The sequence below is a fragment of the Xylaria bambusicola genome, assembly GCF_022495145.1.
Source record: "Xylaria bambusicola strain CBS 139988 unplaced genomic scaffold F5B22scaffold_57, whole genome shotgun sequence".
NCBI lineage: Eukaryota > Fungi > Ascomycota > Sordariomycetes > Xylariales > Xylariaceae > Xylaria > Xylaria bambusicola.
In genome coordinates, this window is record NW_025953610.1 from 105,973 (window position 1) to 127,337 (window position 21,365).

Sequence of the window (21,365 nt, forward strand, 5' to 3'; positions counted from 1 at the left end):
GATCTCTAATTCAACCTCACTTTGTGGAAACCATCTCGAAAGTAGCGGTATGGTTCGACGGCTCTCTGACCCCTGTATTTGTGTAATACCCTGGGGCGCGTGACGAGGTAGATTGGCGAGATGGCCTGATTTCGCTGGAGTTACCCGCTACTTGCTCTGGGGCGACAGCGGAACGAGGAACTTTGACATCTTGTATCGAAGCAGTGAAGCCATCGCACAGCTAATGTGATGTATGTATCGGCGGGGAGTCTGAATAGGATACCGTCTTTAGCTGGTGGCCTCTGTGGCGGCGACCTGGTGGAGCATTGGTCCATGTCGCAGTCGATCATAGAGCCATCGAAATGGGGAATGTACTGTACTAGGCAGTATAGACCATGCAAAATAGACTCTTTCACTCCCATATGGTTGTAGTGCTAATTCTGACTACTGTGGTGTTTCCATAAAGCATGTGGGAATCCCCCCATCCCCCAGGAGTCCTGAATCCTATCTAAGTAGATGGTGACCACGGCAGCCTGGGTGGGGCCAGGCACGATGTTCGCTTATGTTCGAGACACGGTGAGCAACGGTAATATTATCTCGGTCAAGCGAGCGTGTGATTTTGTAGGTAGTGAAGGATACGTATGCATATTTCATTTCAACGTGACCAACCATCAGGTCGAGGCACGGAGAACAGGTGAATAGTCATAGACTAGCAGCAGCCAGCAGTAGCTCTAACGCATGCACATACAGCCAGGCGTCTGGAAATATCACCCGAGAATGCTGTGCCACGATGCGTGCGCGCGCTCTGTGTCTGTCCCCCTTTTCCGGATAAGCCATGCTGGTGCGGCGCCATGGCAGAACGGGCGGCCACTATACTTCGTAGTAGCTCCCTGAACGCAACTGGACCAGAGAAGATCAACCAGGGAAGGTTTAATTAAGCTTCCGAGATCTATCCATCCACCAGAGAGCGCATGTACGCAAGCCGCATTGGTGTCATTGGTGTCATTGTGCCAGGAGCCAGTCTCCCCAAAGGTCAAGCAGTCCTCGCTAATGCGCTTGTGCGCCTACTTAGCCGTGCGCATCCGCGGCTTCACGCTTATTACGTCATCTCCTCTTGACGCGGCCGCTATGATACTAGAGCATGCACGATATATTAGTATCTGGAGGGTGAAGGGTACTGCCTAGTCGTCGTAGTATACCGGTACTTAGGACGCAGCAGGGACAGGACCCGTATGCATCGGTATGGAGCGAGAAGCCATCACTGAAGCGTTGATGACATAAAAGGCAGCTTAAGGGTCTATACAGTAGGACCGGATGGGCTGATTCTCAACTCGACTAATGTTAGTTGCAGGCTTCCACAAGCCTGCAAGAGCGGGTAGCAGGGATTCATCCACGCTGCTGTGGTATGCGCAAGCAACGAGTGAGCAGGTAAGCCTAAACCTCTGTGCGCTCTCGATGGGTGAGTGGGTAGGCTGGCAGAATGAATCCCAGATCGTGGAGTGTACACCTTGTAGCCAGTCAATACCGTGTGCAGGCAGACGCCAACCTTGAGACTGCCGAAGGAGGGCGGGCGACTATACACCAAGCCGGGGCACCTTGTTGTTTGAGGGTGTTCGCCCGTCTACTTAACTGGCTTTGGCGAGCTAACCGGAGCAAAACGCCCAGAGACACTGAGGAGGCGAAAGCAAGCGAGAAAGAGAGACAGAGACAGAGACAGAGACAGGCCAGCCCGTATCTACAGACCAACTTAGTCGAGTTGGGAGAGCGATAGGGGCCTTTCAAGATACAAGCCGCATTAACACGAGGAGATAAGAGGCCCATGTTTCTTGCAGCGTCGCATCGCCAAGCAAGAAGCGAGGTAGTGTCATACCTACCGGCTTGTGTGCAGGCCGCAGCTTCGCAAGGCCGATGGCAGATGGATGCGAAAGACGGTACTACGAAGTATGGAGGGTAGAGGCCAGGGTAGGGAAAGACGCTCGACGGCGGAGACACATTTGGGCGACTTGCAGCGACTTGCATCTGACATGAAAGTGGGGTGAGACATCCAGAAATGCCAAGCCAGCCACTGATTTGCAGGCCGGTCTGGGGTTCGAGCCGGGTTGCCAGCATCTGAGGGTGTCACCTGGTTGGATAGCAAGACCTCATCGTGAAGCCACGGGCCAATGACCAGCAGTCGGCGGCGTGGGCCCCCTGGTCAGTCCTGCTCCTCTGCAGTCGCCAGGATTCCACAATTGTCCTATGCTACACACCATCACCTGGAAACGGCGTGGGATGCTTGTGTTTGTGTACCCTCGCAAGTTCTGGGCCTTTGCAAAAGCGCGGCTTGTTTCCTCAATCTATCAGAGACTTACTGAGTCACCTGCCTGAGGGAGCCCGGGCGCGTTCATGCTACCGCCAGCTCTCTCGCGACGTTGACCGAAGACGGCGGACATGAGCCTAATTCATTATCCACAAGCTCCATGAAGGCAGGAAGAGGCTAGAGGAAAAGGCAAGTCGCAGACGGAAGCCGTCCCGAAGTGAGGGGTAAGTTGAAAACTAGCATGGAATACTCTGTACAGATGTGGTACAGTACTTGCCTACAGTCCTCACCTCAGTAGTGTAGGCGAGGCGAGGCAACGAGATGGAGCAGCAGATGGAGAAGCTTGATACACGCAGTAGAGAGGCACGGCTGCTATCGGGGTCTTGACTGTTCATCTGTTGGTTTTACGGTCCGCTGCGCGCCCGAATCGGAGAGATCGCCAAGAACGGCGGCCCGGTTCGTTCGACGAAAGTGGTTGGGAGATGGGAAAGGGAAGGGTCCTTGCCTGCTATACGAAGCGCTTCCAGTAGATGTTGGTAGGCAGACAGGCTGGCAGACCTTGCCTACATACTACACTATTTACCTACATGTACATCTACAGCGCCAGTTATATCTCTGTCCAGTGGTATACGACGCCGAGGACGTTGGCTGAAACAGCTGCGGCCCAAGGGATCGTAAGGCAAGGTGTCATGAGAGTGAGTACCGACGACTTGCCAGTCTGGTAGCCATTCAGCAGCTTAGGACGTATATTCCACCTCTGTGCCGCATCTAGAGGCTTAACGTCTCTCCACCGCATAAGAACACACACATACGTAGGCATTTCAATCGTGGCTTCATGGACACACAGCTGTGGCGTTGACACCATAGTTGAAACGGCGCAGGCGGTTATTCCTCTTCCACCAATCAAACTGATAAATCGAGCATACGGCTGCATAGATCCTGTCAAGTTATAACACGATTTCAACGTCGTTTGACGATCCATATCAACGCGTTGGCTCTACCTAGTTTACTTCGAGATCATTCATGTACATATACGAAGCGTTTGATGCCCTGTAGTTCGTATATGTATCCAATTCTAACTACAATGCTGATATTTCAGTTGAACCAACAACGGCGGCAGCGCAACAGGGGTCTCGTGTGCACGGGGCTAGTTCGTGCAGTGGCTTGAGATTGTGCAATCATCAATAACATACCACAATGGAGAATTTCGCAGTCCAACGCTAGCGAGTTCAACAAATATATAAGTGTGCGCGACTCTTATGGCTTGGTCCGTTAACACTGATGTGGGTGAGCGTGGATATGGAGCCCATGTTGAGCTGACCTTCCAGGACAGCTTTCCTTCTAATAGCTGAAACCTGTCAACCTAAGGCACACTAGAAGCGATGGGTCCATATTTGAGGTCGATAGAGCAGCTGCAGGTCGACGGATGTGCAAGTGTCTGAAGTCTTGGCTGCAGAGTTGTGCAGTAAGTGATGTCCGGTGTTGAGAATAGAACACCACAACGTCATCTATACGTAAATAAACAGCACGTGTTAAGTAGGCGAGATAGGATTTTCTTTGCGTTCTAATTATTAACCGGGTATATCGTAAAACCTGTGTGGAGCGCATTATCGGTCAAAACCAGGGTTATGGTTGATTCCTAGATTTCATCTCGGTAGGATATGACCAACCTCTAGGGAGAGCAGTTCTAATTTTCACTTCTTCAACGTCTAGAGATCTGCAAAAGAAATTCAATAAAAAGAATCCTACCCTTATTGGAAAGGTATGAGTAACATTGGGTTTCCTCTACTCTTTTTATCTCGTCTCCTTACGTGCTGATTCTTATCAAAACTCAAACAGCAGTGTGCAAGCAAACTATTTCAAACTGTACATGAAGCCTACATATTTCTTCTCGGCTCACATATCATATCCACAACCAAATGTCACGAGACGGGTTCTAGTATTCCGCCTAACGTGATATGTATTACTGTCTGTAGAACCATCGCCGGTGCCGACTCGTTAATCCCAACAGATGGTCCCCAAAACGGCTAATGGTGCACAGTCTTTACGCAATAGCTTAGAGCCCACCCGAGGAAAACAGAAAGTCGCGAGGAGATGGAGCTTGTAGTTCGCGATGTGGAAAGAGTGTATGTATACCAAACGTGGAGGAATAACGTGAAGTCGGCCCCGAAGAACCATATTTGCCCAGCGCAACGTAGCATTCGCATCGCGCGGCTCATACCATCTTATGTCTCTACAGTGAAAATCTTGTTTCTGCAGTTTGAACCGATAACAGCGGTGGCGTATGAAGCCACAGAGAGACATTATTTGGAACACATGAGATATTAGATGATGCTAGATAGATATGTAGCTCCAGCTGCGTGGATCAGCCAAGTGCATCCGACTCTCGTGTCTGACAAATGGGTTGCAGCATCTTGCCCAAACACTCGTAAACACCGTCACGACCACATGAATTTTTGCTCTGGATTGACTAGTCAAACGACTATTGGTGCGTGAAGCTAGTAGCCAGGCCCTTCTCGAAGCTTAGAGACACTCAAATATGACGAGTGATCGGCTCTATTGTGCATAGCCAGATCGAATCCCGCAAGATGGAATGTTCATAGACGGGAGAAACAAGATAGCCGATCGAATTGCCACACAATCGAGTTCCAGGTCTCGGTAGCCAACCACGGACGGCGCCAACATAGACGACGAGCCACCGCTTATACCTTTGGTAGGTATTCAAGGTTAGGTTACTGCGCAAGGGCCATAAACGCCGAGAGGCGGAGGGTCACAAGAACGGTAAGCACTTGGGGATTTAAGTATGTCCAGATTCCTCTATAGACTCCTAGGATTTCCAACCTGGGAAGGTAAGCTTTGCCTTAGACTCGAGATACGCTGTACGTGGGCGATAGACTACTATGTAGGTACCGATACCTCAAAGTCTTGCTCAAGGTGAGGTCATCGAACAGGTCAGGTGGGATGATCAGGGTCCTCAAGCGGGGCACCACGATGCTACCGGAACCACACAGCAAGACCAGATGCCATAATCGACGCTACAAATGGAGAGTGTAGGAAGAACACTAGGGCAAGAGGTATCGGACGAGTTGACAAAGGAGTTGAATACCGGCCGATTGCTGTGCACTGTATGAGTCAACGGACGGCTCCTTGTCTGTATCAGAAGGGGTGTGTCGTTAACCTGTGAACCCGTGGAATTCTGTACATCCATACCAAACTGAACACCTCAGGGAGGAAACAATGATTTCGCCGTTGTCGCTCTCCCCTAGCATGGCGGCCCGCGCACGCACGCATTTACCGTACGTGCCGGTTGTAGGACGACCCCGTCCAATCCGCTTCAAGAGAGGGTATGGTAAGGCAAGTGGGAATCTTCCAAATCATCAAAGGATAAGCAGGATGCCGAACGGATCGCGAGAAATAGTGTCATCCTACTGCTAGTCTAGGTCTCGAGGACCGAGCAAGGGCGCACTCGCCACCGAGGCGGCATGGCTGTACTGCGTGCTTGTTAAAAAGACCGCTATCATGAACAAGCCGAGCAAGCCATATAGATGGCTATGTAGGTAGGGGACGTAGTTAATTCATCGCGCTAGCCCAGCGTACCAGTCGTAGCTGAGGTGGACGCGCGGTAAATAAACCCCGATAACCTGAGTGCAGCTGAAATACTACTGCGGAAAATTAAAGTGATTCCGGTAATATATTACCACGCATGCATGTTCTATACAGGATTGAGTAGTTAAGTCAAACCTATAATGTATATAGTAGTAGGTATCTACGGTGTTTCTTATTACTCACTTGACAAATGGGACCCAGCGGCGAAGATAGGGCAAAACTGTTGGGCAAAATTATTTACCTCTGTCTTGATAAATCGATAACCAAGAGTTGGATCATGGGACGACGTATGTGCCTAAGTACTCTAGACTACCTACACTACCTATCAACATGTGTACTTACAGTGGATAGTGACCATACCGAAGTCAGTGTAAGTAGGTATTACAATATAGAGGTAACAACAAGTTATAGACTGGGATGTCAAGAATAACAGGGATGGCGGATGCGAGCACTACTAAGTGTGCGGTATACTAACCATATATGTCTACGTAGGTAGGTTGTGTACCACTATGTAAGTGCTTGCAGTAGCGATATTCCCTTTCTCCGTGAACAGAGATACGCAGATGATATCCAGGCACCAAGTTCTATTGTAGCAGATAGATTGCGCCTACGTAGCACAGTCGTTGGCTTTTGCGTCGCCTACCCAGGTATGTAGAGCCACCTACTTACCTAAGTGCCGAGTGAGGATGCAGGCAGAGCTTCAATGGTTATGAACAACCGCGTGACTTTGACGCGCTTCGTCGACAACGCCCTTGAACGGCTGACGTGTGTCATGGCAGAGGATAGTGGTGAGCATGATTATCGACTTACCTGTAAGCATCCGACGCTTTGCTTTGCCGAACTCAGCTTGAAGCTTCCAAAAACAAGCACATGCTCCTGAAACAACATCACGAGTGATCTGCAACGGAGAGCGCCCACGAGTTCGTGACTACGGTGCCAAGGCCCCGGGTATTCTTCGTCACAATGACTGAAAATGCGCATACGAAGCAGACCCGCGAATCTGCGGCGGGCAAGCCGGCCCTATTCAATGAGGCAGGACGAGGGTTAGGTAATTTGTTTCCTTCTCCTTTCGAAAACATGAAACAAGCTGCAGACTCAGCCAGTAAAGTTCTGTTGCGCGCTCTTCAGCTCTCAGTTGTCAGTCCAGGCCAGACTCTCGAAACTCAACACGGGCCGATTCGCGATGGCCGTTCGTCCTTCCTCGGGGCTAACCCAGCGATGGGACGGCAGTGTGTTATCTTGAATGGATCGGATCTACACGGCCTAACAACCAACCTACTGTGCCTATCCATCGGCTCCACTGGCGAAACTAGCCTTGCAGCATGTAATATATCGCGTGACGAGAATAGTTTCCCCATACCAAGTTAACTACATGACAGAGTAACATGGCCCAAGTTCAAGACATCCAATCAAATTTAATACCCTGCATTCGAAAGGTTCGAAAATGCGCAGCTCCATGCTTGCTATATGGACATGAAAAAGAGCCGGCAAGACATAACCGGGGATTGCGTTTCAATTCGTTTCGATTTCCGACGCGTGGCAAGTAAGATGAATGAATGAATCTACAGTTCTTACAAGTCAGCTCAACAAAAACCGAAAGCTTGGCTCGCGCTATCAAACCCGCCGAGACGCCTCCATATTACTGTTGAATACTTACACATAAGCTTGTATATACATGTTTCCTTTTAATCTAAGAGTTCTCCAAAGGGAAATAAGAGCTTGAGCTTATGGACTTCTAGTCTAGAGTCCATCTTGAGTCGGGCACTTCCAAAAAGATTGCCATGACAAAAAGCAAGCAACATACACAGCTTCCCTAACCACATATGCCACAAGGGACCTTTCAGACAGCTAGGTAAGCTGATTTTATATACAAATAATCAACTACTATTTAAAGTCCTACATGTAGTTAGTCATCTCGGTACTCCGAACTCCAATATACTGTCATATACTACCTAGGTTGGCTAGGAGTACAGCCCTTCTCTATCCTAATCGGGGGTATACATACAGTATGCACTCTTCAAATCCCATGTCGGTTCGCTGCCCGCGTGGAGGTAGTACTGCAAGTATCAGTACATGTACCTATAATGGAATGGGAGGTACTTTGTTAGCTGTAGCTAAGTGAGTATGAATTCCACATAGCGGAGGTAACCTCAAGAACTTTTGGTTGTGCATCACATCGCATAGCATCGCATTGCATCGCCGCGCCGTGCATGTCGTCGATGGAGAACAGCTTTCGGCTGATACATACTGTACCAAGTGCGTGCGTGCGACGCGTTTCGTTGTCTTCGATAAGCCAGAGAGCAAAGCAATAACGTGTCCTCGGCGTGGCTGTTGTACCATTCCATCCCCCAGGCCGGAGCCACAAAGCGCGTCATCTTCCTGGCGATGCCGTACAGAGAGCGCAATGCGGTGCTGCAGTGTGGAAGAAGACACCCTTGGCAGACCCATGGACACACATATGACATGCCTACGCATATCTACCTACCTACTTACAGGAGTTGTCTACTGTACTGTACTATACGCTTGGAGGTACTTGCTGTTACGCATGTTCTTGCTACACAAGATACACAAGATATCCTGCCTGAGGTATATTGAACCATCCCCAGACTTTGCGCGGCCGGCGCGGCTAGGCAGTCGTGTGTACGCCCGCGCCACGAAACGTCGTATACCGACCGGCCTTCCTGTTGCTCTCAGTTTACTACTGTACATACTATAGTTTACCTACTCTCGGTAATCTCCATGCTGCCAACTCCATCACCCATTACACGCTATTAACCTCTGGCGATTTGCCGATAAAACCCCCCCGCCGTCTTTCCGCGCAACAAACCACCATTGCCATCGTCATCTTATCTTACACTCTCCTCTCTGACTCTGCCGCCCTTGGTTATCTCGTCCATGTGGGCTTTACGAACGCCGACTCGACCCTTGCTTCCGTTCTAGGTCATTCCGGACTCTCGCCTCCTCCTCGCCGGCTAGTGCCACAGTGTTGCTTGACCCCAGCTCGAGTGAGATACCTAGGTAGTCTTAAGTATGTATACACATAGGTACTGTAGTGTAGGTCTTGGTGGTATAAGGTGGTGCGATCTCTGTCGTCGTAGTTGCAAGCGTGCAGTGCGCTAAGCATACTATTGTAGTAAAGGCATGTTATTGTACTTTTGTTTGATTCTCCGCTGCATTAGTTGCTTATACTGATTGCTAGCTGAGCCCAAGCGAGAATTGCCTTGCCCGTCGCTTGCTGTATTAACCTTATTACTTATTGATGATCTTCTTCCACGGCGAGGTTTAGTCTAAGCACCGCGTACAATAGAGGGACCGGTATCTGCGTCGACCGACTTGCATCTCCCACCCATTCCCGACCTGCCCTATATCTAAGGTTAATGTAGTGTAGTCGTTAGTACGCGTAATGAGAGAAACTAGATGCTCTAGACCGATATATGCACACCAAGTTCATTGGCTATCTCACGCCCTCTCATGACTAGCGTATTTGTAGGGTTAGGTAGACGCTTCATAACAGCCACGGGCAGCAGCAAAGAATGTCGTGATTGGGTGTCCCAGGTCTTAAGAGTATCGTCCGTCTACATGTAAATATTCAATCGTAGCGGTTGTCATAGACCTGGTCTCAAGAAAATACCTGGTAAAGGCCAAGTTAAGATAGTGACTAGGTTAGAAAATTGCAGTGTGACGACCTTGGTACTAAGGCAAGTATAAGAGAACTACTCCAACAAAGACGAGCAAAGACGAAGCAATGAAAGTAGAGGAGTCAGGGCGGACCAACTAACATCACCATCCCATCAGCTAATGGGTGTCGATCCACCCCACCCCTTCGTCAATCAGTTGCTCATCCGCCCATCCATCTCCGTCTCCCCTGCTCTGCTCCTCTCCCGCTTTTGGTCTGCGTTCTTGGGTTATGTAGGTCTCGTTCCATCAAATAACCATCCATCGTCGTTTGTCGGTGTTTCGAGTACTATTCGAGTCGAAACGTGCCCTCTGAGACCGGGGATATAGCTTATCACGGCTGTGTAGCAAAGAAGGTTGTTTCTGTGCGACTACTGCAGCCGCCCGTCTTCCTACCGCACACGCACACTCTATGGAGATACAGCCTACAAGCCTACATACACACACACACATACACGGATACTGTACATACTACGTAGTAGTAGACTCTGACCCTCCCCAGATTCTAAACCCGTAGTGGCCCTGTCAATAGTAGTGCTACGCTAGTCGATAAGTCGTCTCGAAACTACACTACATAGTACCACATGGGTATTCACTGCGTACATGTAGGAGCAGCAACTGAATATGGGAACAATCAGCCATAAGTACTGTTAGAGTCGTCAATGCCGATGAACCTAACCGTAGAATACTGCGCCAACTACCCGACCGTTGATCCAAGGATTTCGAGTACATGTAAAAAAACAAAACAAAACAAAACAAAACAAAAACCAAGAGCTCAGCTTAAAGTACAGCTGTAACTCATTAGCCTGAGCTCTCCAATAACACCAACTAACAACACCCCTCTTCGCTCGCTAGACAGTTCAGGGTTGTCATCTTGAACAACCCCCCGCCCAGCTCCGCTGCCTCTGATCTCGGCTAGCAACTCGTATGAGAAGAAGGTAAACTGGTTAGTGTTTCTATTATTAAGATCAGGCCCTTGCACCGGCGTGTGTTCTTTTCTCTTCCCCCTTCCCTCTCTATCCATCCATCTCATTTGTCTCCTTCATATGGCCTGCATTCACTGGGCTGATACTCCGCATGGTTCGAAACAACCCCGGGCTTATACAACGAGGGGTTAATGCTACCGAAACAGACAAACCGGACAAGGCAGAATTATATCGACACATAACTAGGTAGAACGCAAACGGATGCCGCCCGCAGCATAGAAGTCACTGTAAGTGCCGACTTACATAGTAGATTAGGCTTTAGGAGCACCGTAGAGACATGGTACTGGCCGCCTCCGCTGATACTAACAAGAGCTGTTTCGAGACTCTCCGACACTCCGATATCTTCCATTCGCCGGCTCTCTATTCGCCCACTTTATTCAAACCGCACGGGACCTTGTTGGATTTCCCTCAGATCAAACCTCACCAGCATCATCGCTGTCATCATTATTATCATTAGCCAACATCATCATCATCTTGCTTTGTTCTGGGGTTTCCCCTCTCGCACCAACCCAACCCTGGACCCCTCGCAATCCCGCCATATCTCATCCTTGCGCTCTCACGCTCCCTGCCTGTGTATCCCTCATCCGGGCCAAATTATCAAAATCCACAGAAAATCCACAGACGTACGAGAAGATCCAGACAGAGAGTCTTATAGGTAACAGCAGGTAGGCATGCGCACGAAGTAAGTAGTCTACGTGCCCACCCCTGCTCAATACCCACGGCATCGACAGAGACTACGTAGGTATTATCCACATCGAGTGTACATATACGCTGCACTACCTACCTAGGTACAGTGCCGTACCAGGGAGCCCTCACACGCGAACCCCCACTCCGGTGCTGCATAGCGTCTTGTTCGCTCTTTTCCCTGCGACCTTCACATGACAAACCACCCCAGAAGAGACCCAGAAGAAACCCAGACGAGCCAGGGCAGGCAGCCGCTTCATCTATTCGAGCAAGCAGCGAGAACGGCGGGCCAGAGATAGATATAGCCAGGCAGACAGACAGACAGACAGACAGGCAGACAGGCAGGCAAGCAGACGAACACACACACATACACAGGCAGATAGGCAGGCGGCAAAGCTGGCAGGCTCTCTCTGCCTGTTGGTAGGCTAAACCTCCGCGTTGCGAACCAGGACTTGATTCTGCACAGCGTCAATCGACCAATGAGATACAAGAGGTTGATGCTTGCTACTACTAAGTACAGACTCTTTGATCTCTGCACCACTGGATGCCAGCTCTTGTACGTCTCAGCAACAGATCACCGCTAGCCGATCGCTGTCAACCCTATGTATGTACGTACATCCAGGACCGCTTTGCGTAGTACTTGGACCAACCTCACGATACCTTGTCAGACCTTGTCTAGTGTACGTGTATTGGTCTACACCAGTTTTTACCAGGTTTTCCTTTGGCTGGTTGTAAGAAGTACCTGCCTATCTACCGACACTTAACTCCAAGAAAGAAGCCCAGCACTCACCCTTTCTTATATCTTGGCGCTCTTGGCGCTCTTGGCTTTGGCTTCAACAGCAGCATCAGCACGGCATCGGCAGCAACAATCATAATCGGAGAGAAGGCGACTGGACCTCGATTCTTACACACCTCCAACCTGCAGTATTCACTCTGTACGATATTTTGCGATCTTGTGTTAGTTGTCACCTAGGGCACCGAGAGGTTTACACCCGGAATCATATATCCTCCATTTTCTTCGTATGTCTGCATGTCGGCACCTTGCTGATGGGCAACGCACATACTCACAGGTTCGTTTCTACAGACACTGCAACAGACATTGAATCCACCACCATCTTGGATCAACACAGCCAACTACGACCACTTAGCTACTACATAGTACTTAGCTAGGGCTCATCACATATCTACCTACACACAGAGTTAACCTACGCTACCTGTTACTCTGTGGTCCGCGCCTCCTAGGTAACTGCTAGGTATCTTCCCTGTTTTACTCTATTACTCTAGGTACTTCAAGTCGACCACAGCATCGGCCCTCGGTGCCCTTAGATGCATGTATTTACACAGTACCTAGCACATGTCTACCTATCTGACTTACATACCTACTTACACTTATATACTTACTCAAGTACCTAGGTACCTGCCTACATGTACGAAGTAGGTATCTGATGTACCTACCTAGGTAGTTGCGCAACACCCACCTCGTTGCTTCGTGCATCATGATATGCGACCTACCCGCGCCTACATAGGTACCTCTTCCAGTCAACGCTGCGATTACCATCGGAGTTGCATGCTTGATTGAAAGATCGATCGTGTATATTGAATACTCAAGCCTCAATCCATCTTTTTATCTATACCTTCAAGTTCCTTAGGTCTGGTCTTCTGTCCCAGTCTGGGGGTTTTTCTATCTTGTCCGTCCTACTCCAGGCTGGCTCCATCCCAGTTTCCAACTACCAACCCCATACCAAACCAACTCCAAACCAAGTCCTATCTGTACTTGTTGCATCTCTATTCCTGGGTACCCAAGAGAGAGTGTTATGTAGGCAGCTCCCAAGTCTTCCTTAACAACAACGTAAACCATCATCGACCCCTCTCCGTCTCCCATCCCATAACCAACCTTGCTTGAAAGTTGCCAGTCATACGGCGAAAGTTGTACTTACCTACCTTTACCAAGGATAGTGAGAACATCTACTTCGTTGCACTGCGCGAGCCAACGCCCAGGTATCCCATCATCATATCGCACACTTACTGGCCCAGCGAGTCCTTGGCATTGGCTCATTAGTGTTAAATTAGTACTTGGGGTATACGCTATTCTGTACTATATCCCACAGCATTACTTCGTATACGGCTGTTCTTGACCACACCCCTCCCCCCCCCCCCCCGGTCCTCGCTGACCCTGGCCCCGGTCCTGGCCCTGGCTCCCTCTCGAAACTCTTTGTCCATAAACCCCCCTCCCTGTTGCTTTCTCCCCAAGGCAATAAAGGGCAGCTGCACTAGCTAAGTAAGCTGGACTCTGCTGGACATAGCTACTACTGGTTAGTCCAACGCCGGCGCCACTGCATTGTACATAATCTATCTGTACAGTACCTACCCAGGCTGGGTCAGTAGGTACCCCTACATGTCCTCTTGGCCTACCTAAGTACGCGTGCCCATTACATTACATACCGGTATACCTATACATAAGGTAGGTAAGTACTTCCCTCTAGATACCTCCTAGGTATAGTACAAATATACTGCACCGGCCCACTGAACTCTTCCTTCGTACTGACTAACGCTAGGTGTTCTGGCAGCGCTGGGCTCAGGCTGAATACTTAAGTACATATACTTACTTACCTACTCAGTACAGTACTTACCTAGGTACTTACCTAAGTAAGGTAGTCAGTCGCCTCTGTACTTAACCTAGTACCTAACTTGGGCGGGCATAGCTTAACTCTATCCCTTCCACATTTACTTTGTAGGTTTCCTCCAGCTCCGCAGAAATCCTCCATTCACATACTTACATAAGTAGTAAAAGTACAGCTGCATACAGATACTCCATAGTAGACAGATATATTCTCACGGCTGCCACCCCCCTCGCCCAAACTCAATCGTCCAATCCGTCCCATTTGTCCCATCTCCAGACCAACTTCTCATCTTCATACGCCCCCCCCCCTCTGTCTCTCTCCCACCCTGCTCACCCCTCCCCTCCCCTCCCCCCTCTCCCCCCCCCCCGTCCCATCCCAGAATCCACCCTGCTTGCCATCCTTCCCAAGATCTGCTACCTTGGCTCCGTTTGGTTTCGCTCGCGCGCGTCATTCTCGACAACCTCGTCCTGTGCCTTTATCTCCTTCATCCAACTATATCAAGACACGTCGCTCTGCAGGCACCGCCGTTCTCCACGTCTCTTCCCGCCGCCGCGACGCCGACGACGACGTTTGACGTGCAACATCGCAGCGTCGCCCGTCCGAATGTATTCCACCCAGCCCAACGGCGCTGAGGGTGCGACCATCAATCCCGCAACTATCAACCCTGCCGCCCTCAACCCAGGTATGTTTGAGTCCTAACCTCCATTTAATCGCCAGTCTCCTCGCCCTCGCCCGCCATCATCCTCGTGTGTGGTCCCATGTCTTGTATTGTTTGATGTTGCTTTTCTATTCCGACTTTTGTTTCTCTTTTTGCCTTCTGTATTTGATTACTTTGTCGTTTCTTTCGCTCGTGCCAAACCCATGTCTTCGCCGCCTGTTCTGGTCGGTTTCGCGCGCAAGCTGTGCCGCATTCTTTGTGCGCCACTGGTGTGAGCGCTTGAGCATGTCGAGACCCTCGTTTGGCTATCGCAACCACTCCTCTATTCATTTAGCCTCGCCCTCCCACCGCTGTAAACGATCGCCAGTGTCATCGCGAACTAGTGGGCTTTCCCCTTGCTCACAGGCACTGGCTGGAGAGATGATGTGCTAGCGCGCGCGGTCGCGGTGCGCGGTCGCATTCGCTGTCGCCGTCGCAATCGCCGTCGTTGGTCGCCATGCTTGCGCCTTGTTTCACTCTCTCTTCATTAGTCACCACTATGGTTACAAAAGCCATCCACTTTTTTTGTGCTTCTCGATTGCCGTGTCTTGCCTCGTGTCACGACATGTCGCCGGGTACATGTCAGTCGCTGACCTTCTAATTCTAATTGCACAGAACTGCTCAATCCAGCAACTTCCCGAGGCTTGAAGCGGAGTCGCTCCCCCGACACCTATCAAGACGCCGCGGCATCTGAAACCCTTGGGGACGATGGTAAGTCTCACCCTCCGGCTAGCTCTGCGTGCCTTGCTTGCGCCCCATGTTACTTGTGTAGCGCTACTCCTACGACTCGACATCCCTCAGTTGCATTTATTATCACCTCCCCCCTTCCTGGATAACACTTCATCCATCATCGCAACGCGAACAATAACAACAGTAACATCAAAATCGGGTTAAGAAAGCGGATGAGGCGCTGTAATCGATAGATTAGCATGGCCTATTGTAAGCTTACTGACTTTTCCGTCGCATCGCAGGTGATTCCAAACATCCGAGAAAACGCGGCCGCCCCATGAAATCTCGATCAGATAGCTACCCTGACCCAGTAACCCATAACACGATTTCCATTCCGCCCACAATGCCGCAGCCCATACCACCCCGGACTCCTCAGACGCAGACAGAACCGATACCTGGACAGCCACCACCAGGTAACTACACTCCTGTTCAGGCGTCCCCTCCTCCGAAGGTTACGCCAAAGTCAACGTTAAAGGCTCTTCCAACCGTTCGTGATCACACTACTGATCAGCTTGGCCCCGGTGGCGATGAGTACATGCCACGAGAGACGGACGAGGCTGGAGAGAAGAAGGTTATGGCAAATGGCCAGCTACTAGGTGGACGCGAATATCGATGTCGAACTTTTCTCGTTCCACACCGGGGTGATAAGCTGTTTATGCTCGCCACGGAATGTGCAAGGGTCCTTGGATACCGCGACTCGTATCTGCTATTCAATAAAAATAGGTCACTCTACAAGATAATCGCCAACCAGGTGGAAAAGGATGATCTTGTTCAACAGGAAATTTTGCCCTTTTCGTATCGCTCCAGGCAAATCGCCATTGTCACAGCGCGATCCATGTTCCGACAGTTTGGCAGTCGCGTCATCACTAATGGTAGGAGGGTTCGCGACGACTATTGGGAGGGTAAGGCAAGAAAACAAGGATTTACTGAGGCTGATATGGCCGGTGAGAAGAGGCCAGGTGCGGCCAAGGCCAGAGAAGCGGCAGCTGAGGCCAATGCTGTCAGCGGTATCGGGTCGCTTCAGGGAGGGCCTCAGGGTGAGATTGTCTACGCGAATCCCCACCAGTTTGGTGGCGCTCCGCAGCCTCTTGTGCAACCAGGTATGATGGGAACGCCAGGAACTTCGACAAGAATGCCTATGATAACAGTTGGACCAGATCTGAATGATGCAAGGACACGAGATTATAGCAACTTCATTAAGAGCGGACCTCGTCAAGAAATTGCAGGTCCGGCCTACCAGGACAGGACACAGCCCACGCCGATCAGTGAAATACACCAGCAGGCCCATCATGCTGCCGAGTACAATCGTACTCTCAACCAGGGTCGCGAGATGCGGAGTGACTATTTGCAGAGTCTTTGGAGGAGGCCGCACGAACAACCTGCGACGTCACAACCCGTTGTTCAGGAACCCAGCTTGCCCACAACCAGGCCCGGCCAGTCACCACAGACGACCCCCGCCGGACTCACATCGTCTGGTATCCTTCCTAACCAAAGCCCACAGTTGATGATGACGGCACCACCATATTCGCAATCTCTCCACTCTCAGCAGCCCATGGGCCAACCTCCAATGCGAGCCATGCCTCAGCCATCGAACCAGAAGCAAACGAGGCCTCCTAGCCTCCCATCTGGCCCATCCAGCATGTCGCAAGGCACTCCAGCGTACAACTATGGTTCTCAAAACCCGATGTGGGGACCTCAAACACCACAGGCTCCTCCGCATTATACGGGCTACACAACCCAAGCCCAGCATTCACCTCATCCCCAGCAATCACCGGCTCCTCAACAACTACGCCACCCAAGCGGAACTCCTCAAATGCAGCCAAACACCATGCAATATCCAAGCATGCAAGGGCTTTCCCACGGCTACCCGGCGCAGGGGCAGGGAATGTATCCTCCCGAGCAGACTCCTAGGCAGTTCATGCCACAGAACCCAAGTTCCGCTCCTACTGTCACATCAACGTGGACTAATCCTCCAACTCCGGCTGGGAGCAACTGGTGGCCACAGTAGTGGCGGGTCCTCAAGTGCAATCCTTATTTGATTGGAACGCATCTGTCCATACAGCATTCTACATAAGTTATTACGAATTCCTTATCTATTGTTGCAGCATTGTTCGCCCTCGGCTGGCGATAGAGGCGTCGAAGAGAGACTTTCAGTGAGCCATCTAAAATTACTAACGGCACCACACTCGTTTATCCGGCGGTGGTCTTCCTCGATTCCATGTTTTCGGGTCCGATTTTGACAGACGATTGGTTCCAGTTACCTTACAGGAGTTGCATTCATCCTATGCACATGATACCATACGATTTTCTGCTCTATTTACGCTGCCACAGATGTTCGGCTTCGAATACCCCGGGCTTAAGGTCTTGGGCAGGTGATAGGACCAGCTTGCTTACGAATCGGTACTGCGAACACAGGCTGGAAGCGTACTTGAATGCAAGCAACTCGTCGAGCGCGGCTGTATGCCGTATCCTGCCGGGTGCTCTCGTACTCTTGAAAAGAAAAATCCAATTAGGACATACTCAGGAACTGTTTTTGGTTAGGAAGAGGGCCCTTAATAACTCGCATATGGTCGGTAGGATGTCGTATTCTTATGAGGCAGGCTTGTTGTTCGTTTTGGCTCTTCCATTCGAGCTTGGCTATTATACCCCTTGTGTTTCATTTCCAAGCTTTATGGTGAGGGGAGTTTTCAATACACGCAAACACGGCAGCATGGAAGGAGTTTTCTACACGTTGGCTTTCTTTTCAGGTTCTTTTTTCCCTGATTTCTTATTCTTCTTCTCTCTACTCTTTCTCTTGTATTTCCCGGATTCCACCTGTACGTCCTTTGAACCGATTTGGAATGCATTATCAGTCATACAACGGGGAGGTTCTCTGCATACTTTGCTCATTGACTGAGCAGGTCAGCAGTCTCAATCAATGGTCTTTTTATGGGGCTTTCCACAGTTTTCATTCTGGATGAGGATAATTTGCATTTCGGACAGGGGAAACCCAACACCTGGCGGCAGACTTGCTTTCCTTTTCTTGCGGCCTCTACTCAGGACCCTGTTCTCGTAGTTTCTCGCAATTGTGTCCTTTTGGTATTCTTTGGAAGTTTATTGAGGAGTTGCGCGACAGAGCAATGCATAAATTTTGCAACCTAATATCATATTCAAATTCTAAACTCCGCTCTTCAGTGCTGTTGCCAACATGTCATGCTCAGTTTTATCAGTAGCTAACCTGGCTGTTTCAACAAGACCTCCTCAAACAGTAGTCGGATTACAACCTCACATGCTATCGCCTAGTGATCTTTCTAGTGGTGATAGTAAATACCATTGCCGGTAAAGATGGTTTATGCCACTGTAAACGGATTCGAAGGATAACAACTATTGCCAAATTCGATTCAAGCAGTATGCTCTCTGCCGTGATCTCGCTGAGGTTCGTGAACCTGTTGCCAGGCAACGAATGGTGGGTAAGTACCTACTTAGCCTTGCCATTTGTTCAGGGGCGTCTACCCAGTAATTACACGTTACCTAGACTACACTATGCATGTTATATGTAGTATACATGTACGACCTATAAGCGTGAAGGGAAGTTTAGGTTGGTAGGTTATCTAGGTATCTATCTTGGGCGCGTACATGCGAACGAATCTTTGCGTCTATCGGAAATGTCAGGGGAATCAAAAAGTATAATTACTACCTACCTACTAAGTGCGCAGATAGCTAACCTACCTACCTCCGAATCTACTCTAGGTATGTAGGGTAGGGATCTTAGATTCGGACAGAAATATCGCAGGCTATGGATCATGTTAAGAGAGTTATCTCGTTCCAAATAACTGGCTGCTCTCTGGTTGTTCTTACTTACCTACGAAGTACCTACTTAGCCTTGCCTTGCCGTTCGTTCCCCTCATCTCCAAATCACCCCAGCCAGCAGGTTGCCAGCCCCGTACGTCCCTTGTCCTGGCCGAATGCAATGCAAGTAAAGTCCTACATACATATCGAGTGTATTATACATGACTCCCTCCTTAGCACTGGGATGTAATCTAGGTATTGCCCGAGGCTAGCCTGCTGGCCCATGTCATGATCCTCTTACTAAGTGTGTATGTATGTTTCTTTCGATTCGTTGGTTCGGTTCTGCTCGGTTTGTAGGTTTCGGGGAGGTTAGGATAATGTTTGGCGGTATAGGGAGGTAGGTACCAGTAGGTGTGCATTTTTTTTTTCTCTCTCTCTTTGCACCAGGCCCTGTTCCATGCTGACCAACAACAATAACACCCACGCAACCCCATCCCCCTCCCCCCATCCGACCCGATCCCACCCTTGTTGCTTCTCGCTCTCTTCTCGCCCCTTGGATTCGGGAATAGAGACGTCCGTATGGTACGGCCCATTCTTTTCTTTCCCAAGGGGATGGTAACGCCCCCCTCCCGTCCATTCTCCTTCCTTTCCTTCCTCCCTCCCTCCCTCCTTATATCTTTTCTTTATTGATGTCCTGTCTGTACTTCGTAAGTCTGCTATGCTACTACCTACATACCTAGGTAGGTAGGTAAGTAGTTTATGTTATCTATCACCCACGGCAGTAGAGCGCTTATGTCCCTACCCCATGACGTGATACACTACAGGCCCTTTACACGCATGAACCCAGCATCATTGATTCCATGCATGTTAAGTAACTTTACACCCAACTGCAGGTAAGTAGGCAACATGTACGTGACAATGTTGATGTGCTATAGTTAGGAGCATATAGTTTACCATCTTATCGAGATGCCAGGGTGTGGTGAATTGACTTCTTCTATACGTCGTATTATGTTCGGGGGGGTGTTGGCTCGTTCATGTACGATCTCCTCCTGGGATACTTACTCGCATACTAACATACCTACATGCATACATACACACCTACCATATACCTGGTATAAGCAGACGTCCATGCTTCCATTCCCCGTCTATTGCCAGTTACCTATACCTACATACCGTATCTACACGCATACGTACATGCATACATACGTGCATGCATGATTTCTCGGGGCGTGACATTGCCTACATAGACATACACGTACACATACGTGATACACATGTGCACTGTAGTGTAGAGCAAAAGTGTATTACGTGAGTCTAAGCAGGGTAGATAAGTAAGGTGCTGTGCGTGTATGTACAGCAACTCCGTCCAGGGTGATCGGAGAATTAACGACATGGGATGCCTGTGCTTTTCGGTAATTTCGGTAGACAGAGAGATGAGTAGAGGCATTTAAATTACCTACCTACACCACTACTGTACAATTAACAGATAAGGGGGAGAAGGGGAGAGAGAGAACGAAACAGGAAGAAGAAAAACGAGTAGATAGAGGTGGGTGATTGACGAAGGTTGTATTGCAGTTTTTCTTCATGCAATGCTTAATCTCGCATCCGAAGTTGGGAGGGGTGGGTATATACGTATATATATGTCATGTTATACCCATGAAACAACCCTCGTTTTGTTTCGTGGTATTGTCATATTTTCTTTTCCCGGGGTTAGGGGGCCTTTCTTTTTCCATTCTGGTCTCCTGCTTACCCTTTTTCGTTCAGTATTTCTTTTCCTCGGCTTTAGATATCTTTCTTGTTACACTGTATGATAAGAAAGCGTGATACAGTTGAGTTTACTAGGTATTTGGCAACTGGACTAGTAAGCTCGATTCCTAAGGCAGAGGAAAAAACATGCTTAAAATGCCACCTACTTCAGGTAGTCACTTGTAACCGGATACCTTGATGCCCTTGTAGAGGTACAACTCTGGAGATACAGATAGGTGCCCCATTATGAAACCGAACCCAGTTGCCTAGCTTTACAACAATGTATATATGTAGCGAATACCGGTGTCGTTAGCTGATCGTGGCAAATAATAATGATCTAGTCCTTGAAACTGACTTGACTTTTGGGTTATTATTGTGGGGGTTGACTAAGTTTAGCAGCGTTACACACACATGGTTTGATTCACAAGGCTCTCCATACGGAGATTAATACGCGTAGATCATAAGCGTACATCAAACCGACATGGTGGTTCATGTTCTAGATCTACCTATGGCTACCGTAGCGTGTACTATATTTACACTCACTACTACATATATGTACCACCTCTGATTTCATA

General features: G+C 49.5%; 1 protein-coding gene across 1 annotated transcript; it reads left to right on the forward strand.

Annotated features, from left to right (window-relative positions):
- Positions 1–14,453: 14,453 nt before the first annotated feature.
- Positions 14,454–17,284, forward strand: F5B22DRAFT_639202 (chromatin remodelling complex Rsc7/Swp82 subunit-domain-containing protein; the record flags this gene model as incomplete). Its single annotated transcript, XM_047977685.1, has 3 exons — positions 14,454–14,532; positions 15,178–15,347; positions 15,629–17,284. 3 exons carry the CDS (start codon positions 14,454–14,456, stop codon positions 17,282–17,284), a joined length of 1,905 nt encoding a protein of 634 aa, XP_047826689.1.
- Between the last annotated feature and the right edge of the window lie 4,081 nt (positions 17,285–21,365).